This window comes from Dermacentor variabilis, chromosome 1 (assembly GCF_050947875.1).
Source record: "Dermacentor variabilis isolate Ectoservices chromosome 1, ASM5094787v1, whole genome shotgun sequence".
Taxonomy (NCBI): Eukaryota; Metazoa; Arthropoda; class Arachnida; order Ixodida; family Ixodidae; genus Dermacentor; species Dermacentor variabilis.
In genome coordinates, this window is record NC_134568.1 from 197460714 (window position 1) to 197485605 (window position 24892).

The 24892-nt window shown below is 46.8% G+C and overlaps 2 protein-coding genes across 2 annotated transcripts in view; one reads left to right on the forward strand and one right to left on the reverse strand.

Annotated features, from left to right (window-relative positions):
* The first annotated feature begins 2319 nt into the window (after positions 1-2319).
* Positions 2320-3568, forward strand: LOC142557725 (uncharacterized). The gene is made up of 2 exons (XM_075669811.1): positions 2320-2871; positions 3563-3568. The coding sequence occupies exons 1-2, from the start codon at positions 2320-2322 to the stop codon at positions 3566-3568; spliced, it is 558 nt and encodes a 185-aa protein (XP_075525926.1).
* Positions 3569-4316: 748 nt separating this feature from the next.
* LOC142590576 (uncharacterized) overlaps positions 4317-24892 on the reverse strand; it is a 36042-nt gene continuing 15466 nt past the window's right edge. The window contains exons 2-4 of the mRNA XM_075702871.1: positions 20054-20195; positions 12148-12280; positions 4317-4796 (exon numbers count right to left, since the gene is read on the reverse strand). Coding sequence (XP_075558986.1) covers positions 4697-4796; positions 12148-12280; positions 20054-20195 — 375 coding nt within the window. The 3' untranslated portion in view covers positions 4317-4696. The remainder of the gene's footprint in view (positions 4797-12147; positions 12281-20053; positions 20196-24892) is intronic.

Here is a 24892-nt window from a genome sequence, read left to right on the forward strand (position 1 = left end):
TGCAACCGAACGGAGTCTGGAAATTAATTTTCCTGCATTCCGCGCAGGAATGACATTCTGCATAGCGCCCGTTTCCGTGGTTGGCGGCTATTGGTGGTCAGCGATGGTTAATGGTCGGTGGTAGGACTTGCGACGAAGGCTCCGACGGAAAGGGCGTGTGCTCTCGTGCAGCTGAATTGTGGGGAAGGAATTGAGTATCTTTTTTTTTCTCATTGCTGGCGATCGCTGCGACGGACACCGGTGGCGGCGGCGGCGGCGGACACCATCGCCAACCGAAACGGCTATTGGAAATGAGCCCATAACAGCTTATGCTGTAAAAAATGCACAAGTTAGGTGGTAGTTGGTCGGCTTTATAGAAGAAGTAAATGGTGGCATGAAAAGGCAGTCTGAATTAATTTTTTCAAAATGTACTGAATATTTGGCTGAACAGCATGTGTGCCTGCATGCGATGAAAAGTCTGCGTGAATGAACTTAAGAAAAAGAATCTTGGCTTACATGCCAACCGATAACAACATTTGTGAAAACTGTTCAGCAGGAGTTGAGCTAATGCATGTTTAGTACAATTCACAGGCTTGTGCGTTTGTAAATTCAACGGAAATTTTCTTTTTTAACAGCCTTGAAAAAGAAAGAATGACAAAAAAGTTTTCAGTGCTATTTAGAATGCATGGTTCGTCTGGTGGCCTTTCCTTTACTGTGCCAGCTGCATGTATTTCTAGTGCCACAACGGAGGAAGGTTGTGTTGCAAGTTAATGGAAGTTTAGAATTCTATCTAATTTGGAGGAGCTTGCATAAATGCGTTCTCCAAGTAGTCAGTAGCATAAACATCTTGAATTTATACGCCTGTCGGCTTAGTTACCGTGATATTTCTGCACTCTGACATTTGGTCGAGATATTCTTTAAAAGTGGTGTGTGCTATATTTTAGTCCTTTGCGGGTACAGGAACACAAGTTTTAATGCAAGCATAAGTGCTTAAATTCGGTATTAATCTAAACTTGAAAGCGTTTCTGCGTAAAAAGCTACAATGAGAATGCGCGCCTTGGCGCAGCCTTTCGCGTTTGACCCAAGATGGCGGTGTCAGCGGCTACGCGTACTAGGCTGAAAAAATAGAGGCTTTCCAGGATGAGCTTGTCAAGCAGGTCGAAGAGCTCAAAAATAAGCTAAATATGGAACGTGATGCACGAAAGGTAGTAGTGGAAAAAAGATTTCAAGCAGCCGAGGAAAAGCTGAACAGGCCCGCCATTGTGAACGATAATGGTCGTGACAATGGAACGCAGTCTCCCGTCGTAACAGGAGAGGGAGTGTCAGCAAAGCACGTGGAATGCGTGCAACGTGGGGAGAGGGTAGCTGGAAAGAGCGGCACCTACCTTGAGGCCGCCAGACAAAAGATCAGGAGCGCAGGGGTCAATGACCCTTGTCAAGTCCGTATCACGCGGAAAACGACAAAGGGAAGCAGGGAGAGGTAGGATAGAGTGAAATGGTGATTGTCGCTGGCGGCTCAAACTTTGCTAGGGGCTCAGAAGCAATTGTGGAGAGGGTGAAAGGCGATAAAAGAGTGGCGGTAGGGACATTTCTAGGATGGACACTGGGTTCTGTCATGGAGCGAGCAAAAGCAAAGCTCACGGAAAATACTCACCTGTGCAACCTTTTCATAGTAGCAGGTGGGCTAAATTACATCCTAAACAGAAAAGGGACAGGATTCGCCCAGCACTTGGCGAAGGGGGTAGACGACTTGCGTGAGTTGTCCCCTGAGGTGCAGATCGTGGTGTGCACGGTGCCGGAGGTGCCTGTACGTAACAGTCACGTACAAATAGCCGTAGTGGCTGCTAATGAGGCGATATGGAAAATGAGCCGAGAGAAAGGTTTCGAAGTTTTCGAAGTAAATAGGGAAGTGAGAGGTGTGGTGGTTTTGAACGAAACGGGATCCACTTCATTTACAGGCTTGGACGACAAGTGGGCTGGAGACTTGCTAGTCGAGCTGTTGCTTTTTTAGGGAGCCCACGGGCGCTCAGGAAGCCAGCGTAGGTAGTAATGAAGAAGTTCCCCTAGGGGAACCTCAGAATAGCCTCGCCGTCAATAACAGAAAAAGGAGGAAAACAAGTGTTGGTGAATCAGCATGCGCCGCTGACACGTGTTTGTTTTGTTAGATTCACCGGCCACGCCTCTGGTGAATCGGCAGTGGCTGCGGTGACGTCACAAGATAAAGGCTATAAAAGTTACACTAACCTTTAATAAAGCGTTCGCAGCGTTCGTTCTTTGCCAACTGCTTCTCGAGTTACTTCAGTGGCGACGAGGGTGGGACCACCAGGCTGTGCCTGCTCCATGGCGGCCCACGCCGGACCACCGGGTTTCGACGAAACGGAAGACAGTTGGGACGCTTACCAGGTGCGTCTGCAGTCCTACTTTGAAGCTTACGAAATCGTCGACTCGAAGAAACGACGAGCCCTGCTAACGGCAGCCTTAAGCACGGCAACAATCGGCATAATAACAGTGCAGTGTGCGCCGGCGAAGGTTCAAGACCTCACCTACGAGAAGCTGCTTGAACTGCTGGCAGAACACTTTGCGCCACAGAGTAACGACATAGCGGAGTCCTACAAGTTGTTCACCAGATGCCAGCTTCCCGACGAGGCAACAAAGGACTTCATTGTGGAAATTCGGAAGAAGGCCTGCAGTTGCAACTTTGGCGAGGCACGGGACAGGATGCTACGAGACAGACTTGTTTGTGGTCTACGTGATGCCGGCGTTCGTCGGAAGCTTTTGGCAAGACCTTCGCTGACGCTGAACGAAGCCGAAGATATAGCGTTAGCAGCCGAGATGGCATCTCTCAACGTTGACCACATGGAGAGGATACAGAATTATGGCGACGTCCATGCCGTGAGGAGCAAGGTCCAAGGTCAACCGTATTACCACAAGACTCATCCGAGCACTTCTCGACCAAGCGAAGACGTCGTTTGCCCGCGCTGTGGTAGCACGAAACACCAGGCAGCAAATTGCAAGTTTCGCCGGGCGCAGTGTTTTCGCTGCCGACGTAAAGGGCACCTAGCTAAAATGTGTGTATGGAAACAAGGGGTGGCCCTTTGTGAGGAGCATTCTTCAGAGAGCGATGGCAACGAGCTTTGTCTACTGAGTTTGTACACTACGTTGGTAAACTGGGTCAAGCCCGTGGTTCGATCCCTCTGCTGGAGCGGAATTCCGCTGACAATGCAAGTGGACACGGGATCGCCTGTCTCCATCATTACGTGGAAAACATACTGCAAGCATCGGCACGCCTGGTCTGCGCTCCGCGAGACGTCCTTGCAGTTGTCCTGCTTTCTTGGCAAGCTTCCCGTGAGGGGTCAGCTGAAGCTTCCGGTCTTGTACGTGGGAAAGGCCCTAGATGCAACTCTAACCGTACTGCTATGCGATGGCCCGAACTTGTGCGGGCGCGATGTCATCAGCGCACTTGAGCGTAGCGGAAGGCCCGTTCTCAGCATTCTCTGCGAGGAGACCTCCGGTGAGCAAAATGTCCGTGAGAGTACTTTGGTTAGCGCACTCTCAGAGGAGTTCGGCGATTTGTTTACGCCAGGTCTAGGGCTAATTGATGGCCCCGCAGTTCATTTGCGGTTGCGCGAAAATGCGATGCCGCGGTTCTGCAAAGCACGTTCTGTGCCATATGCAATGCGGGAGCAAGTGTCAAATTTCCACCCATGAATAAAATAGTTTTGGCTAGTTATAGCAGCATACCTTACAGTGTGAATTAAGCTTGTCCAGCAAAGTGACCATTTACGAACTGCGCGAGCGTCCTAAGCAGTGGTAGGTGCTGGATTACAGATATCTTTGTTCTATATAGCGCATGGTCCAAGCATGCGGCATCGAAGTTTATAGATCTATAAACGTTGTGCGGCGTGACTATGCGTGGTCGTACCGCGTGGCTAGCCCGTTTTATCTTTCTTTTTCGAGAAATAGGTTGATAACCGAATTTTTTTTTCGGTTGTGTTCGTTTCGTTGTCTACGACGCACTCACACGTATTAAGGAAATTTTGTCCTCAAAAATAGCCATCGCATTGTTTTTATGCGATCTATCTCGGATATTATGACTTTACAGGGCAAAAAGGCAATGCCAAAGCACATAACGTATATGTATGTATCGCGTCTAAGACGGGTATATCAGTGTTTGGTGTGCCTCCGAATAAAAGCAGTTGTAAGTGGCGCTCTGTCCCGTCTCCTTCCTTGTGTCGTGTGTGTTTTCGCGCCTAGTACCCAAGATGAATTGCTTCTTCAAGCATTCTTCTCTTTCTTGCTCGTGTAATGAATGACTTTCAATTGAACAAATGGCAGTATAATTTTTCCAGAACGTTTCTTTATTGTCATCCTACAAAGATATTTTCCTATAGACAGTGATCTTATTTGGGAAATATGCCCCTTATCAAGCGCTACTTTCTTGAAGGTGTTCACGTAGAGGAAGATCAGGCAAACATATATGTAGTCTTCTCTCACACGTTCGTCCCAACAGTAGCCGGTGTTCCCGGGAACTGTTGTATATACAACGAATACAACCTTGTGCCGACGATCTTCGCGCTAGAGGCGATGTGCCGCTTAGGACAAGAAGAATCGGTCATTTGAGCGGACGTGTGACCGTTGGCTCAGAAAATTTCAAGTACGAGAACTAAACAAAGTAGTTATATGGTAGTTCGGGAGCTTGGCAGCCCTCTTCCCACAGTCAGTGGTCACACTTTCCTGCGTGGCAGGCCTCGTGGTACACGCGGTGAGCTTCGTGCACCCCGTTGTCTGCTGCGTACTTGATCAACTTTTTGGCCTCCCTGTAATAGAACAGCTTCGGTGAACACAGGAACAAAATATTCGGGCCCCATTTCGGGTATAGCGCGTCTGCGACCCCACCCCACTACGGCTGCAGCTTGCTCCACTTGGGAATGTCAATTCTAAAGCATGCCTCAATGCTGAACGTGATGACTGCATTCTTACAGTTAAATGCAGCACGTTGCGGTGAACCGTTCAACTCATCAATACTCCGGTTTGTCGCCCAAACGTCGCCGATTGTCGAAAAAGCAAGTTGCGTAATGCTTGCCAGTACTTGACCGCGCACTGCGGCGGCAGCAGATATAAAAGTACTAAACTCGGGACAGGAATGCACCGGATGCAGCGCTGCATGCCATGTTCTCATGTTGTTTTTCTCGAGTTTTGCGTTGTTTGTTCTCAAACGTGTACCAACTAGCTGACACAGTCGCCTTTCTGCTATCGATAACCAGCGTCGAGCTGGCAAGTGATGTGTTACGTCTGGTTTCTCGGCGTTTTAGGCGCCGGGGTAGCATGGGTAGAACATGCTGACAACGCTCGTGAAAAATCATAAATCACACCAGCAAAACTTCGGAGTTCAACGCTGTAATTAGAACGGTAGATGTTTGCAATATTTTCTAATGTCTTCGCAAAGGCAAGGATACATGTATGTCTGCATATACCTGCGTACCATTCCCCTATATGAAAACCCTAATTTTATTAATTACTGTCATTGTCTTGTGTGCGCTTCCCATGTGTTGATTCATCGCGGAAATATGAAGAATATTGGGACGAAGCCTTTGTGCCGCCCCATCATCATCATGCACGCGGAAACTTAGGAAGTGCGCACTTTGAGTCGCCTGGAATGATCACATTATGGGCGGAACAGCTCTTCAGTTTCCTCAGTGCAGCAGTTATAGCACCCCCTCTACTCCCTCTGATGAAACCAGGCTGTCTAGTCGTTGGAATCCAACATGCAGCAGCCCAACTATCTTGAATACGCCTCAGTGGTGTGGAATGGGACGAGAAATTCAGATGGCATATTAATCGAGCGTGTGCAGAAAAAGTTCGTCAGCATATATAAACATCGTTTTCGATTACGTCGGTTCCGCAGAATACAACCAGGGAACATAGACCCTCGGCAAAATCACAGGATACAAATTGATTGGTTATGGCCGCTGAAACACGCCTACCCAAGGGATGCCATTCTGGTAGGTGGGGTCTTCAATGCGCCGCATGAAACATGGGGCTACCGAAACTCAAGCTCAAAAGGAACAAGACTTAATGCAGCCACGGAAAAGGCAAGGCTTTTATTGGCCAATGATATAGACTATCCCACGCGACGCGGTATGCAACCTAGCAACGTGACACGATTCCAGACCTGACCTGGCACTCTGGAAACATCATTAAGGATTGGCGGTGCGGCCATGAGACAATGGGTAGTGATCATTACCCAATTTGGATTGAGCTGAACTCGACTCTTAGAAAACGAAGACGCACTACTCAAACAGTCAAAAGTTCAGAGAGGCACTCGATGAACATTAGAGGAACTTACTGTTGAGCACCTCCTGCGCAGGGCCAAAGAACAAGCCACCACTACCACACTGGTGACAACGGATGTCCCCACACCAGATACCGCCACCTCCTCAATCTCTGGGAGAGCAGGAAGCAGGCAGAGCAACAATACCTATTATCAAGAAAGGATTATAAGAAAATGCTGACTTTGCGCAAAAGAACAGCAGAGGCGAGACGATACGCTAAGCAGCTCACCCGGGAGAGATGGCTAGACTTCTGTAGCATTCTGTCACACCGTTCCGGTACAGGGTGCTTGTGGCGCACCTTCCGAGCTATGAATGGTCAAAAGAAGATTAGGAATGACATAGAGAACATCCTGATCCGCACCGGTCAGGCCGTCGGTGAACTATAGCATGAGGCAGCATACACCTTTTCCCCGCAGCCCGTTCATTTGCCGCCATCCGATGTCTACACCCCTCTGCCGTCTGAGAACTCCGACGGCATCAATGCTCCATTCAGCCTGTTTGAGTTGGAGCTAGCCCTTTCGCAAGTGAAGCGAAACAGTGCCCCAGGAAAAGACGATCTCCTAGAGCATGCTCCGCAACGCAGACACAAATACTAAGCACAAGCTCCTAGAGTTGATAAACAAGCATTGGCAAGACGGTTCCCTTCCTAAGCACTGGAAGCATTCCGTTGTCATACCTATACCGAAACCTGGCAAGCAATCGACGCAACTCGACAATATGCGACCAATCTCACATACTCCAACCATCTGTAAGTTAATGGAAAAGATGGTTACTCCTCTTCCACCACCTCGAGGAGTGTGGGTACTTCCACCCCTTCCAGACCGGATTCCGGCCGCAGTTGGGCACACAGGATAGCCTCTATCTTCTGCATACCACCATCAACCGCGAGAGGAAATATTGCAGAGGACGACCAGACATTCTAGTAGCAGTTGACTTGAAGAAAGCTTTTGATACCATTGGCCACCCTACTATTATCAAAGCAGTCGAAAGCACCCGAGCAGGCACCAGCATCCTTCCTCTCATTCCCACTCGCCTTCCCAGAACAACACAGGTTCTCATCCACAAAGCAAGAGCTAAAGCATCTATTACACCGGATGTTCTGAGCAAGTGGAGAAGAACACAAGTGGAATGCCCCAACTGCCCTGCGATCAACATCGATCTTAATCATCTGATCTGGTCCTGTCCTGCCACAGCCACCCTCAGGGACAAGCACACCCGACCTCTAAAGGTGGCATCGTACGAAGACTGGGTCACACCGCAAGCAGATGCCACCAGAAGAATTAGAAGAATTAACGCTTTGCTGTCCTTTGCGAAGGAGGCAGGCATCGTTCCTTTCACCTGATCCCTTACCCAGGCACGTACCCAGGGTTTTTTTTCGGGGGGGGGGGGGGCCCACCACCTCCATAGTCATCATCACCATCATCATCAGCAGCAGCAGCAGCCTGTTTTATGTCCACTACAGGACGAAGGCCTCTCCCTGGGATCTCCAATTACCCCTGTCCTGCCGCCAACCGATTCCAACTAGCACCCGCGAATTTCCTAATTTCATCGTACCATCTATAGTTTTCTGCCGTCTTCTACTGCGCTTCCCTTCTCTTGGTACCCATTCTGTAACCCTAATGGTCCAACGCTTATCTAATCTGCGCATTACATGACCTGCCCAGCTACATTTTTTTCCTCTTGATGTCAATTAGAATATCGTCTATACCCGTTCGCTCTCTGATCCAAACCGCTCTCTTTCTCTCTCTTAACGTTATGCCTGGCAATCTTCGTTCGATCGCTCTTTGCGCGTTTCTTAACTTGATCTCAAGTCTCTGCCCCATATGTCAGCACTGGCAAAATGCACTGAGTGCACACCTTACTTTTCAATAATAATGGTAAGCTTCCAGTCAGGAGCTGGCCATGTCTGCCGTATGCGATCCAACCTATTTTTATTCTTCTGTGAATTTCCTTCTCATGATCAGGGTTCCCTGCGATTAATTGATCTAGGTAAAAGAACTCCTTCACAGTCTCTAGTGGCCGACTGGCGATCCTGATGTCTTGTTCCTTTTCCCGACTATTTATCATTATCTTCACCTTCTGCATATTAATATTCAACGCCACTCTTACACTCTCTCAGTTAAGGTCTCCAATCATTTGTTGTAACTCGTCTGCATTGTTGTTGAATAGAACAATGTCATCGGCAAACCGAAGGTTGCCGATGACATTGCCGTCGATCTTTATTTGCCCCTGTCTTTTGATATTTGCCGTCGATCTTTACTCCTAAGCCTTCCCAGTTTAATAGCTTGAATTCTTCTAAGCACGCAGTGAACAGCTTTGGAGAAATTGTGTTTCCCTGTATGACCCCTTTCTCTATAGGTATCTCCCTGCTTTTCTTGTGTAGAATTAAGGTAGCTGTAGAACCTCTGTAGATATTCTTACGCGAAGGACGAGTCAGTAAGACGAGAAGCTATTTACAGATTATATTTACAACAACGGTTGCAGCGCTGACCGCTTAGATTCACACCGCGAGCCCAGTTCGTTCTTCCTCCTCTTTTCTGGAGTGATGGCGCCCACGCGCCTCGTTCAAACAAACAAATACCACACGCATGTAGCAATATTTTCCAAGCTTTTTACGTGAGCATTCTGTACTCCTTGATTGCGTAGTGCCTCTATGACTGCTGGTATCTCTACTGAATCAAATGCCTTTTCGTAATCTATATAAGCCACGTAGAGAGGCTTATTGTACTCTGCAGATTTCGCGATAACCTTAGTGATGACGTGGATGTGATCTATTGTAAAGTATCTCGTCCTGAAGCCAGCCTGTTCCCTTGGTTGACAAAATCCAGTGTTGCCCTTATTCTATTGGAGATTATTTTGGTAAATATTTTATATAATACTGGGAGCAAGCTAATGGTCCTATAATTTTTAATTCTTTAACGTCTCCTTTTTTGTTGATTAGTATAATGTTTGCATTCTTCCAGTTTTCTGGGACCCTTGCAGTCGATAGACACTTCGTATAAAGAGCTGCCAGTTTTCCAAGCATTATGTCTCCTCCATCTTTGATTAAATCGACTGTTATTCCACCTTCTCCTCCCGCGCTCTTCACCGTTTCATTTCTTGCAGGGCCCTTCTGACCTCATCGCTAGTTATAGGAGAGTTTCTGTATCCTGTTCATTACTGTTTCTAAGTGAGGTATCGTGACTCCTCTGAGTACTGTATACAGGTCAGCTTAGAATTTTTCCGCTGCTTTTACTATATTTTCGAGATTGCTGATGACATTATCTTTTAGTGTATACATCATGGTTTGTCCCAAGCCAGGTTTCTTTTTTACTGATTTCAGGCTGCGTTCATTTTTTACAGCTTCTTCAGTCTTTCTCATGTTATAGTTTCGAATATCAGTTATTTTCGCCTTGTTGATCAGTTTTGACAGTTCCGCGAATTGCGTAACGCTGTGCGGCTGCCAGTCCCACACAGCCGCGTAGAGCGCAGGACTCTGCGATTCTAGATGTACTGCGCTCACCGCGAAAGGTTAGAAAAACACCCAAAAAGCACAGCAGAGAAGTGGCTACGTGAGGCGGTTCGACCGATAACTGTAGAAGCGTCATTCAAAGCAAGTAATTGTTCACCACTTCCGGCGGCGTTTTCTCTACTTCCTTTTTAAATAAAAAGATGTCGATCCATAAATATTCTCATAAACAACGGTTAACATTTTTTATTTTTCGCTTTTCCTTGCAGTTTGGTTGTTGCCTTGGCTCTCTCCCTTAGTAGATCGCTTAATTTCTCAACTCCTTGCGATTTTTGTTTCCAGTTGCCAATTTTGCACGAAAAGTGCTATACAATTAGGGAAAACAGACGAGGTAACGGGCGACAGTCATCTTGCTTATGTGTTTAAGGGTTATTGCAGGATTTCGTGATGGACGCACTTTAACATTATTTTATTTCCCACCTTATCTAACCCATATCACGTGTATATGGTTGCGGGCATCTGCCAGCCTCGCGGCGAGCCGTAACTCAAGGAAATAATGAAGCAAAGGGATAAGTTAAACGCAATTGGCGTTTTCTCCGGCCGCAACTCGTTCCACGAGAGTGCAGACCAGCTCAGTAACAGCCGTATCCCTTTCCTGGTCCCAGGATCAGCCTAAACAATGAAGGTTGAACTAACAAAAGCAACAGCTATGCGCGTGACGGTTGAATAGATAGTGACAACTGAACGCATCTCGAGTTAATCGCACGGGTGCGGAATCTATGAGAAAACTGTCCTTCACATTACAAGAGATGCCGAGAACTACCGCCATCGAAAAGGAGTGAAAAAGGCAGCATAATGCTGACCGATTAATAGCTGCCAAGTCTCAACATTGATCTGGCGGCGCTTTAGAAATATGTGAGGAGTGGTGGCGTGGGTGGGGAGGGGGGGGGGTATGCCACTTGATTTCGGGGGGGGGGGCCGGGCCCCCCCGGGCCCCCCCCTCCCTGGGTACGTGCCTGCCCTTACCCCTATCTTAGGCCATGGGCCATCCCTTCTAATAAATGTTTCAATCGACCGAAACTTCAAGGCGCCGCCTTGCATACATTCCTTTATATAAATTAAAGAGACGCCGTTGTCCTAACTTTTGATTGTGCGAAAAGACATCAATCTTGATTACAATACAAACGCAGCAGTGAAAAGTGGACAACGTTGCAGAAAGTTTGCTATGTTCAACCAATATTATTTCGTATAAACGTGTTCTTTAAAAAAAAATGATGGCCCAAAACACAAATGCCAACAGCACCCGAGAGCGATGCAAATACTATGAACACGCGCTATGAACAAGATTTTCATGGCGCCAAACTACGGGAAAAACGTGGCGATACGCATTCCTTTCGGCCGCCATTGCATATGGCTGCTCATTACCATAATTCGCGCGGCTCGTCGCACCGCAAATTATGGCGGCCCAGCGCAACGTCACGCAACGTCAAATTGACGTTTACGAAACGGCCCTTCCTGTGACGCTCCCCACAGCATATTCCTTCAGCCAATCAGCAAGCTGGCATGGCTCATATCTTGGATCACCACCACATATTCGCGAAATTGCAGATGCATTGCACTGACTTCTGTACGCTACCGCTCACTTTCTTTTTGACTTGCTAACGTCGCAATATAGCTGCCAAGGACCCAAAAAATGTATTAGTCGATAAGATTTGCAACCCACGTCACGTTTCGTCACCTTAATGAAAACACAGAATTGCATTTTGCAAAGCTTCCATTTCCCGGCACAAATTTCAAGGCACGTGAGCTCTCGACAGCCAATCAGAGAAGTAAACATGGAGGATAAGGGGAGCCGTGCAGCTGTCATGCGTGTCGAGAATAGCGCCCCAAGGAACAATACCGCGCCGCGGCGCAAGCTTACGCGCTCTTGCGCGCCACCGGCGTAGAAAAGCATGGGCCTGCGTCGGAAAGAAGGAGCCGTCGGGGGAGAAGGAAACGATAAGAAAGACGCGACGAAACGAAGATGGCTCTCTTATTTTCGGATTTATATTTCTGCTTGCTTGGTATCATTCCTTTTTTTCTTTTTTGCTTTCCACCTTTGCCTTAATATGTAAATAACCGTTCAGTTACGTTTACCGACGAAAGCGTCACTCCTTATACTTGCTCGGCATCAACACGAAACAGGGCTTCCGGACACTGGGCTGGCAAAGAGACGTCGAGGCGTCCTGGAACGACCAAACTCTTCCTGGCCTTGAATAGGGCATGTAGGGTGGCGTCGTGTGACGCAAGTGGATACCACTCACATATGCATTCGTCTTACAATAAGTAATTATGGTGTTGCACGCAATTCGTACATGAGAGCATGCGCAGTGCCATGTATGGTCTTACCCTTTTTTCACATCGGTAGCAAATCCTTGCATGTGACCTACGGCCAAGTTGTACGCTGAATGTGCGTGCCCTTGGTCAGCCGCCTTTCTGAACCAGTAGAATGCCATGCTGCTGTTCTTAGGCACACCGCTTCCTGCGAGAGAAAATAATATTGTCTGGAAGAATGGGCGCAATCACGATAACGAAGAGCGACAATGTGTGCTGTACCTGTCCAATTCCGAGGCTGTACGAGTATCGCCCTCGCCTCTTTTTATTCACACTTTGTTGTTTTATATATTTTAAATATGTTTTTAATATGTTTCATAATAGTATATTTAATATATGCTTAATAGTACGACTCATTTTTTGTTACATAGATGCAAGTCCGACTAAGGATCCGTTACGATAGGCACTTCTCTCTGTCGCACGCGAGCACTAACTTTCATATTGTCACGTGGTAGTGACGGTTGAGGACACAGCAAGAAAATTGTGTATGGCGAAACTAACTTTATTGGGCGAACCTGTGCCCAGAAAAACAGGCTACACTCAATGATCAACGAAAATGGCGAACACAGTCGGCGATCGTCGAAAATCTGATCAGCGAGTCAAGCGCGTTGGCTTTTATAGATCAGTCTTCGAACGTTCCAGAGTAATCGCTCGGGCCCGCGTGCCTTCCACAAAGTTCTACGCCATTCGCGTCGCGCATGCGTGCAATCAGATTACACACAAGGTTCGGAAACAACAGACAGCGGATAGAAGCATCGATAACAGTCTAGAAACTTCCGATACATGTAGACGCGTCCTGCGCTGAGCGATAACATTTCTTAAACGGTAAAAGCGCTCACCCGTAAAAGATAAAACGAGTTCGCGTGTCAATATGGTGAGTTTCATCTTGTAGGCGTTCGTCACGTGGGCATTCAGAGAACCGCAATGACGCCCCTCAGCGCTTCATCGCGTTGTTTGTTTACTTATTTACATCTTAGTAATTTTATTGCGTAAATTGCTGATGTAGTATAATTACGCAAAGGCGTTCGATGCAGCGGTGATACCAGCCGCCATAGATGCATTGTTACGTAGTAAGAGGGTAACTAGAGCAAGCATGCCTAAATATACTGGGAACTATCTACCCAAATTCCACAGCTACTATAATTCTCAACCAAAGCGGCGAAATAGCGATTAAAAACGGTGTCGGGCAAGGAGACACAATCTCTCCAATGCTATTCACTGCATGCTTGGAAGAAGTATTCAAGCTGCCATACTTGGAAGGGTATAGCTGTGACGATCAATGGAGAACATCTCTGCAACGTGCGGTTTCCAGATGACATTGTTTCGTTCAGCAACGTTGGTGATGACTTGCGACAAAGAACTGCAGAACCTATCCATCACTCTAAAGGTAGCTTTGCGGATTAATATGCAGAAAACTTAGGTAATGTTAAATAGCCTGGAAAGGGAACACGTGTTCGTGGTTGGTGGTGAGCCTCTAGCAAGTGTGCCAAAACACTACAGTTATCTAGGCCAGGGTCGCGAGAAAGAAATTTGCAGTCAGAGAAAAATGGGCTGAAGCGTTTATGGCAGCCACTACACCCAGTCATCACCGGCAGCTTCCTGTTATCCTTGCAAAGACGTGTACAATCGTTGTATTATGCCATTTACTAACCTATGGGACTGAAACTTCAAGGGCAACAAATAAGTTTTACAAGAAACTAAATGGACTGCGCAACGAGCAATGGAACGAAAAATGATAGGCGTACCTTAAGAGACAGGAAGAGGGTGATATGGATCAGAGAGTACACGGGTCTAGCTGACATTCAAGTTGAGAAAAAAAGCAAAAAGATGGGCAAGTCATGTAGTGCGCAGAGTACATAACGGGGGTCTGTGAGATCGAAAGAATGGGTGATGGGGAGATTAGTATATTTACACGCATAGCATAGAGTCTGTTGACGCGAGCAGGGGTAGAGATCGCTGGTAGAGACATAAAATGGGCTGTTGATGATAACGATGTTCAAAATAAAAATTTGGGCTAGTTGCCACATTATCTTCATATTCAGTAGCACAGGGCGAACAAGGACACTAGAAGGAAAACCAACAAAACAAGGCGCCTTGTGCTGTCGGTTGTCCTTCTTTTGCCGTTCTTCGCCCTCCGCTGCTCGATGTGATGATGATGATGAAGATGAGTTTGCTTTCTCCACCATCTTTTACCATGCGTGGCTGCGATATTTATTATTGGCTTCTTATTGTGACGGTGCCGATATACAGTATAGTATAACTGCTTGGGGTTCAGCCACAGTGTACCACCTACAGGGACCCGCCGTGGTTGCTTAGTGGCTATGATGTTGAGCTGCTAAGCACGAGGTCGCAGGACCGTATCCCGGCCACGGCGGCCGCATTTCTATGGGGGCGAAATGCGAAAACACCCATGCACTTAGATTTAGGTGAGCGTTAAAGAACCCCAGGTGGTACAAATTTCCGGAGTTCCCGCTACGGCGTGCCTCATAATCAAATCGGGTTTTCGCCACGTGAAACCCCATAATTTAAATTTAACCTACAGGGTGTTTCACGTAAGTGGAACCACATTTCAACTCTCAGAGAAGCGGCTGAGATTGCCCGACGTCGACGTAGCAATACTATAGCTTCTGCTATGAAGAACAGTTCTGCTTCCGCCTTATTACCAACACTAGTGCCTTGTAAAGCTGGCGTTGTGGACGCGCTAGGGGACAGAAGCCGGAAGGCCTGACAGTTCGAATGAATAGCCTGCGCTTGCGTATGTGTCGGCTGCCAAGAAATCGCAGCGTACTGTCCCTGCTCTGACTCGCAGTACTCCTTATGAAGCGACAGTTGCAGGTGGACAAGTTATACCAGGTGATTTTTTTAGGTAATTTTTTTAAAAAAAATTGCCTGTGCAAAATATAACAATTCTAATTCTTTACCTAAATTACTCGATGATGCGGCAGTTACTTCTACAAGAAATAAAAACACTTAATGAGATATTTCACATAATTACGCTAACTAGCGTTTAAATTAGTTACATTGCAACACATATTTAAATCTGCGAATTATAGCCGGTGAGTTCGCAAGGCGTATTCACTTGGAACGAATTATTTGGACTGCACCAGTTTTGAGATATTAATTAATATCCGGCGAAATGCATTGGTGTTATAGTTGCTTTTCAGAAAACCCGGTTTTATGCACTGAAGCACGAACGTAACTGGAGCACCAACGCATTCCGTCGGACACTTTGAAAATGAATATTCCGAAACTGGTGCAGTCCAGATAATCCGTTCCAAGTGGACACGCCTTGCGAGCTCACCGGCTACAATTCGCAGATTTAAATATCACGTAATATAATTAAACTAAAAAGTAATTGGGGCAATCGTGCTAATGAAAAAAAATAGTAAATAATTAGTTGATTAGCTGTCTTTAGGTTTCATAGAAGCAATGACCACCTCATCGAGTAATTTAGATTAACGGTTAGAATTGCGCTATCTGACACAGGCAATTAAAAAATTTCGACCTTCTAAAGAAAGAAAAACACCTGGTGTATCTGTGTAACTGCCATCATGAATGAACGTTGCTCCCTGCGCTTTAAAACAACCAGCACTACTACTTCGGCTCAAAGTGCTACGCATGTACTCGATACCCTGAGTACAGTGCTGGCATCCATAGAGCGGAGGAAATACCACACAAACTGTCCTCATTTCGTATAGAGAAGATATGAATAACAAAACTGTCTCGGCACAAGAAACGATGCGCTTCCTTCTACAGCTGGCCTGTGTGCTGAATAATGGGTTAGTGCATTCAGGATGGACTCACGTTTGCCGCACTTGATGTCGAAAGCCACGAGACGGCGCCAACAGAGCATGGGCTGTCGCATCGTGCACCGCTTGCCATGCGCTACGGCGCTTTGCACACATCGCGCTTAAGAATCCGGCTTAAGATACTGGCTGAGCCAGGATCCGTTAGACAACTTCTTGGAAATCTACAGAGAACAACTTTGGAAATGCGCATGCAATTCTTACACTTACGTGTCACACATGAAAGAAAATGTATCAGTGAAAACCTACTCTTTCGTATGTAGACATCGCTCAAACTATACATGAATAATATGTAAAGAGACTGATTACTTCATTTCAAAATGTCACAGGATCAACAATGTATTGGATATAGCTTAATTAATTACAATATGATTTAACTAATTACAAAGTTATTTACGTATAAGGCGGAAAAGTAAAATTAATTAATTAATTATGTTAACCAATAACATGCTTTAATTACGTTCTTATTTCATGTTTACATCATTAACATTAATTCAATAATTAGGTAATTAATTAGACACATTCAGCTTTTTATATTGCGGCGACAACCGCTGTGTTAGACTGTTAGAAAGAAAGCGACCACCGGAACACCTTTCCTGTAATATTGAGAAACGCAGTCGCAACGAGCTGAAAGCAGAGCCTGCGAAGTTTGTAAGTACCCTGGAACATATGCGTTTTGTTGGGCGAATTGGTTCATGGCTGAGAAAGAAAAAGAATCAGTAGCGCAAAAGGAACGAGACGAGACGAGAACACAAGACTGGCGCTAACTTCCAACTGTGGTTTATTGAGGAAATACGAATTTCATACACATCACGAGACCAGTAAACAGGTATCACCTTCACAATAGAGCAGGCGGAAAACCCAGTCACCGAAACCCCCAAAATAACACACCACCGCCACGCCCCTTTGCGCAACCGTGCATATCTGTGGCAGAGATGAACAAGCAATTTAGAAAGCATAGAACGCCACATTTCTCGCGAGATACTTTGACCTTAGCTGAGAATGCGCATGCGCTGACGGCCGACTAAAAACTACAGATTCAAGAAGCTACGACTTAAAAATTAAAAGCAACGATAGAAAGACTGCTCGGAAACCCGGCAGGGATCATCATCAGCAGAAGCCTGGTTACTCCCACTGCAGGGCAAAGGCCTCTCCCATACTTCTCCAACTACCCCGGTCATGTACTAATTGTGGCCATGTTGTCCCTGCAAACTTCTTAATCTCATCCGCCCACCTAACTTTCTGCCGTCCCCTGCTACGCTTCCCTTCCCTTGGAATCGAGTCCGTAACCCTTAATGACCATCGGTTATCTTCCCTCCTCATTACATGTCCGGCCCATGCCCCATTTCTTTTTCTTGATTTCAACTAAGATGCCATTTACCCGCGTTTGTTCCCTCACCCAATCTGCTCTTTTCTTATCCCTCAACGTTACACCCATCATTCTTCTTTCTATAGCTCGTTGCGCTGTCCTCAATTTGAGTAGAACCCTTTTAGTAAGCCTCCAGGTTTCTGCCCCGTAGGTGAGTACTGGTAAGACACAGCTATTATACACTTTTCTCTTGAGGGATAACGGCAACCTACTGTTCATGATCTGAGAATGCCTGCCAAACGCACCCCAGCCCATTCTTATTCTTCTGATTATTTCCGTCTCATGATCCGGATCCGCCGTCACTACCTGCCCTAAGTAGATGTATTCCCGTACCACTTCCTGTGCCTCGCTACCTATTGTAAATAGCTGTTCTCTTCCGAGACTGTTACACATTACTTTAGTTTTCTGCAGATTAATTTTTAGACCCACTCTTATGCTTTGCCTCTCCAGGTCAGTGAGCATGCATTGCAATCGGTCCCGAGTTACTAAGCAAGGCAATATCATCAGCGAATCTCAAGTTACTAAGGTATTCTCCATTAACTTTTGTCCCCAATTATTCCCAATCCAGGTCTCTGAATACCTCCTGTAAACACTCTGTGAATAGCATTGGAGAGATCGTATCTCCCTGCCTGACGCCTTTCTTTATTGGGATTTTGTTGCTTTCTTTATGGAGGACTACGGTCCCTGTGGAGCCGCTATAGATATGTTTCAGTATTTTTACATACGGCTCGTCTACACCCTGATTCCGCAATGCCTCCATGACTGCTGAGGTTTCGACAGAATCAAACACTTTCTCGTAATCAATGAAAGCTATATATAAGGGTTGGTTATATTCCGCACATTTCTCTATCACTTGATTGATAGTGTGAATATGGTCTATTGTTGAGTAGCCTTTACGGAATCCTGCCTTGTCCTTTGGTTGACAGAAGTCTAAGGTGTTCCTGATTCCATTTGCGATTACCTTAGTAAATACTTTGTAGGCAACGGACAGTATAGCTGATCGGTCTATAATCTTTTAAGTCTTTGGCGTCCCCTTTCTTATGGATTAAGATTATGTTAGCGTTCTTCCAAGATTCCGGTACGCTCGAGGTCATGAGGCATTGCGTATACAGGGTGGCCAGTTTCTCTAGAACAATCTGCCCACCATCCTTCAACAAATCTGCTGTTACCTGATCCTCCCCAGCTGCCTTCCCCCTTTGCATAGCTCCCAAGGCTTTCTTTACTTCTTCCGCCGTTACTTGTGGGATTTCAAATTCCTCTAGACTATTCTCTCTTCCATTATCGTCGTGGGTGCCACTGGTACCGTACAAATCTCTATAGAACTCCTCAGCCACTTGAACTATCTCATCCATATTAGTAATGATATTGCCGACTTTGTCTCTTAACGCATACATCTGATTCTTGCCAATTCCTAGTTTCTTCTTCACTACTTTTAGACTTCCTCCGTTCCTGAGAGCATGTTCAATTCTATCCATATTATACTTCCTTATGTCAGCTGTCTTACGCTTGTTGATTAACTTGGAAAGTTCTGCCAGTTCTACTCTAGCTGTAGGGTTAGAGGCTTTCATACATTGGCGTTTCTTGATCAGATCTTTCGTCTCCTGCGATAGCTTACTGGTATACTGTCTTACGGAGTTACCACCGACTTCTACTGCACACTCCTTAATGACGCCCATAAGATTGTCGTTAATATCTTCAACACTAAGGTCCTCTTCCTGAGTTAGGCAGGAATAAGAGAGAGCATAACAAAACAAAATGGAAACACCTACCCATAAAACAAAACAACTTTTCTACCTATTCGATAAAGAACAAATAACTTCTTTGCATTCAATGCAGCCAACGCAAACACAACTGTTCTCCGCAGCCAAAATTCAAGTTTAAATCAGATCTTCAGTCATGCTGTAATGTGTGCGCCATTGTTTAAGACAAAGTATATTAAAAGAACAGCATAGTCCCTGACACTGCATGACGTAAACGTAGCATTGAACACTGGAACGCTTTCTTTTTTCGTTTCTTTTGAGAGTTTAAAGCCGATGGCTTAGTTATTTCACTTGGTGGATGCCTTTACAATACAGTCATCCTAGTATATAGTACGTTTGCAACGCCAAAAAATTATCACGTTTCGGAAATGTGTAAAGCACCTTGATGAATATGGATCGAAACTTGGAGAGCTATCGTTTTTTTAGGAAGTAACCGCATATATATATATTTTCTATTGGCGTTGGCTGCGGACGCTCATAAATCACTCTGTTGTTAAGCTTACATCACAAGAACGGACCCAGGTGTTCTAACGTCCACCACTCCGATTCCGCTACTCCTGTGCCTTTCACCCATATGACTTCACTCAAGTGGTTATCACAGTTCTAGTTTCCCTTTTTTTTAGGTAAACATGTTTCATCATCATCATGACCGTGGAAGCGAATAAGGCGCGAACTTTTACGGTGAAGTTGTTATGGCGAATAACCGCTAGAAACATAAACGTTAACACTCAAAGTGTTACCACTGAAAGTGCAACATTGAAGCTCCGTGTACATCCGAATAATTAAAGTATCCACACTCAGTACCAGCGTTCGTACCAAACCGTCCAAACGTACTCAGAAAATGAATGCTTGAATGCGTCGTTTGAGCTACCGAAACTGCGCAAACTGTTTTGGTTGTCGCGCTGCTTCAGTTGTGAGTGAGTTCTATCACAGTGGGCAACGGATATATAATGTTTATTGAGGCAGTGTGCTGGACAGGCTCTCACCATGCAGGTACTTGTGCGCGACCACGTGCTGGGCATGCGCGTGTCCAACATGGGCGTAAGCGTGGTTCAAGTGAAAGTGCACCGCCTCCTGGTGGTAATAGCCCAAGTAAACGAGCACGAACACCACCGCCGCCCCCAGCACCTGCGACGGCCAAGGGAGAAGAGGGGAATGTTCCTGCAAAAAATCTAGTTGGTAGGTTCTTTTTTTTTTTTTGGTCCCTCAAGTCGTCTGTCGTCCCACCTGCACAAGCTCTGATCTAGCCTTGGAACTACCTCTCAATCCTTCCAGAATACGTGCTAACGCTTCCTTCGTATACTTCCTGCTGATCAAGCGGCCCTTTAGGCACTGTGTAGACAAATTATCAAGACTTGTGTTGGTCTTGTTCGCGCCAGAGCAATACAATATTGGTCGTATTGCAGCTTTTCAAAACGTGTTCTTAGGCTATAGCCTGAGATATAACAAAATACAGCAATCATTGCTGCATTATCTGATTCTTCAGATCAATATGTGAGGACTACACTGTATGGTCATTGCATGCGTAAGTTGACATGTGGCACCGCATGCACGCATAGTAGTTCTACAGCACTGCTGCTAAAACTCGTATATTTTACGATTGAAGGCACTGTTCTTTAAACGCCTCTGCATACTGATATTACCAGTAGAACTAACAGTATACAGGGTGCCCCACGTAACCTGAGCCAAGATTTTAAAAATGAAAGGCACGTTGGAAGGGAATGGAACAGAATGCATACTATTTGCAATAGCCTATAGTAACTTGGGCAATTTATTGTTTTCCCCATAAATCACTAATTAATTAAGTTTAATTGCCCAACTTTTTTAATTATTGGCTGAGGACCCCATGTATGAGACGCAGATTTGTAGAGCACCTTCAGAAACCACCGATCGAGTTGCTTCCTGTGCGATACGTCTCACGTAGTCCTTTTTTTTCGGATCGCAAAGAAAGTCCGCGAAATATGAAAAAATCCACGTGATGGAGCGCTTGCGCAGTGGTATCGTGCTGCTCTCAAGCGTGCGTTCGGTGAACAAGGTCGGCTGCATCGTGACTGGCGACGATGAGGCGGCAGGGTGTTATGATGGTTGTAGGCGGCTGGGCCGGCGGCTCCCGTCGGATGACGGCGTAAATGCATGCTGCTGGCCCAGCGCTGCTGAGTAGATGAAGAACGCCCCGCCGCTTCCCTGTCGCTAGTCACGATGCAGTCGACCATCTTCACCGAATGCACGCTTGTGAGCAGCACGATACCAGCGCGCAAGCGCTCCGTCACGTGGATTTTTTTCATATTTCGCGGGCTTTCTTTGAAATATACCTATACCATATACGCCGATGACATTACAATCTGGGCTGCAAAGGGCAGTGACGGCCAAATCGAAACTGCCCTACAAGACACCATTGACGTCGTAGTTTTAAAATTATCTTGAAGGCACGGTACTCCGCTGTTCCCATGAAAAGTCGGAGCTTCTCCTATACCGCCCCACACTCCGTGGACGCCCCCCACGGGGCTCCACGAATAAACGCCAGTACGAGGAAATAGAGCTCAACCTGAGGGATGGCAGACCCATACCCGTGGTCCCTAGCATCCGCGTTCTTGGTATGACCATAGAAGCAAACGGAGCTAACTCTACGGCTATCTCCAAGATGCTTCGACAGACCGCTAATACATCTAGACTGCTGAAACGAGTGACCAACCGACAAGGGGGTATGAAGGAAGAAAGCCTCATCGGCCTTGTCCAATCTTTTATCATCTGTCACATTACTTACGTTGCGCTCTTTCTCAACTGGTACAAAGCTGTAAAGACTAAACTGGACATCATCATCACAGAAGCCTATAAGCATGAACGAAAAAGCCAGTCAAAAACACAAAGGACACGAGGAGAGGTTCACACCACAACGACTACCTCTTGTCCTTTGTGTTTTTGACTGGCTTTTTCGTTCAAGTATGTACCAACTGGCCCAGATTTCAACCCTTCTGCCTATAAGCAGGCCTTAGGACTACCCAACCACACCATCACGGAGCTTCTACTACAATTAGGTATCCACAACACGCTAGACGAGTTAATCGAAGCCCAACGTCGATCTCAACTAGAGCGGCTTACCCTCACGGAAACGGGCCGCAGCATTCTAACCAAGCTTGATATAACCTACCACCGTCAACATGGAGACAAACACCCAATACCACGCGACATTCAGCAATGGACACACGCCGACCCTATTCCGAAAAACATGCACCCAGACCACAACAAAGAACGCAGGAAGGCACGAGCTACCTCCCTCATCAAAGCTTATGCCAACACTGCGGGCGTCACCTTCGTCGACGCAGCTGAGTACCAAGATGGACGGCGCTTTGCGGCGGTTACAACAGCAGGCGGCTTGCTCCGACATGCTGCCAGCATCGTTACCCAAAATGCCGAGATGGCCGAGGAAGTGGCCATCGCCCTGGTCACTCTTGACCCAGCCTGTCACACCATACTGAGCGATTCTCGCGCAGCAATCAACAACTACATCAAGGGTCGTATTTCTCAGCAATCACTCCGTATCTTACAAGCCCCGCATTCGTCTGAAAATCAAATCACCCTCGTCTGGATCCCAGCACACGCCGGCGTTGTCCACCCACACCTCACCAACCTCAACGAGGTTACACACTCCGTAGCACGAGGACTAGTCAGCCGTGCCGGAGACGGTGCAGGTGCACCCGCAGGACGCGACCGCCTTACTAGATACAACGACCTTGTGAAGTCATTTTACCTCGCACGAAGAACCTTCACCACCCCTCACCGCAAGTTAAACAGAGCACAGGCAACCACTTTTCGCCTGTTACAGACGAATACATACCCCTCCCTCACACGCTATCACACCATATACCCCGACATCTACCCGAGCCAGACGTGCAAGGTCTGTAAAACTGAATCAGCAACACTCCCCCACATGCTATGGGAGTGCAAACATCAACACCCAGACCTTAATGCTGTGACCCTCTCGTCGAGATGGCACGCCGCCCTGCGCAGCTCCCATCTCGACGACCAACTCTGGGCGACCCAGCAGGCCTACGAAGCGGCGAAGAGGCAAGACCTCGACGTCCCATCATGGGAGGCCTAGGCCCAGCCGACTGAACTGCTGGTGCTCATTAAAGTTCACTCTCTCTCTCTACGTGAGACGTATCGTACAGGAAACAACTCGATCGGTGGTTTCTGAAGGCACTCTACAGTTATACCTATCAGACTTGGGGTCCTCAGCCAATAAATAAAAAAGTTGGGTAATTAGACTTAATCGATTAGTGAGTTATGCGGAAAACAAAAAAAATTCCTCAGTTACTATAGGCCAGTGCGAATAGTATGCGTTTGGTTTAATTCGCTTCCGACGCGCCTTTCATTTTTTAAATCTTGGCTCAGGTTACGTGGGGCACCCTGTATATAGGGGCACATGAAGGATGCACATTGAATAAAACGCAAGTACTGATGCCATTCATGGGGTGCTCGTGATACACACAACCTTTTATTAAAGAGATCCAAAAACAAGTGTGCAAAACGAAACTTTATTTCATAAATAAATGCAGTTACAGTATGCTTGCTTCACATAATGTGGGAGAGCGCTCGAATAACTCATATACAGTTATTTGTATGCAAATGAGCTAAGAGTGTAATCAAGAGACCAATTAAGAGGATCACAGTCAAGCGCCACGTCTTATGCGTCAATGTTACGGAAACCCACAAAACAGGCAGAAAGTAATACACCAGAAAGATCCAATGTTCGCACACATTATTCTCAGCGACCTTACGCGCCTACTGCAGCAGTAATGCCAGTTAATAGCGACCATACCACCTCATCGGTGGCGCAACTTATTTTGCCAATGCTTATCGCAGGTCTTAAGGCAATCCGGTCTGGTCTGTCGGACGTAAACAACGTACCAGAAGTGAAAGCCGTGTTGCCTCTGGAAGCACTACTGTGTCAAAAATCTGGTGTTAGGAATGGCCTGCCAGGGTGGCAAAGTGCAAGTTACTTCAGCCCGCTGCACGTGTTTCGATCCAAACGGGGTGGTGGCGCACTTCAGAGAACTGCGGATAACCGGCAGCCACGCGGCGAGGGGTCAGCTCAGGGGAGTTCTCGAGGGGAGGTAATTGGCGGAACCTCCACATGCGCTTTTCGACACACCAGACGACGTGCAGCGGAGGAGGCCGCTGTGCGAGGTCCGCTCTGGAATTTAGAGACGCCGGCTGGGGTCGGGCGTGACCACCTGCCTACGGGGACGCGGGACAATGGATACCACGACGACCGCGCTGCAAAGGTCGTCTGCCCTCGGAGAGAGCACTGAAACCTGTGCGGCATGTGTGTGTGTAAAACCCATACCCCCTTCTCACGAAGGCGACCCGGGGACTTTCTACGATGACGTCGAACGCCTGACGTCGAACGCTGACGCCGAACGATGACGTCGAACGGAGTGGTCATAAGCAGCTGTTGTCGGCTGCTAGTGTGTGCTCGTCGTCGTGCTCTGTGCTCGAAATGTACTCGTGAGCTGTGTGCTCGTTTGCTGTATGCTTCGTCTTGCGGGCTCCGTTTGGGAGTCACGCTAGACTGTGTAAATGTATCCCATGTTCAAATGTAAATACTGTAAATAAATCCTGCTCGCCTAAGTCCCGACAAAGAGTCAAGTTCATCCCTACGACTACGACTGCAAAATCTTACAGTGGGTAAAACCTGTGGCAAGCAATATGTGAATAACCGCTGCAAAAATTGTCTCCATATTTCAGTGGAATGCCAACAGTCTTCGAAGGAAATGTGCTGACTTTCGTAAACTGCTCGTACATTACAACATTCCAATACTTTC

Coding starts and splice junctions, on each gene's coding strand:
- LOC142557725 (XM_075669811.1), top strand. CDS start 2,320: ATGGCGGCCCACGCCGGACCACCGGGTTTCGACGAAACGGAAGACAGT.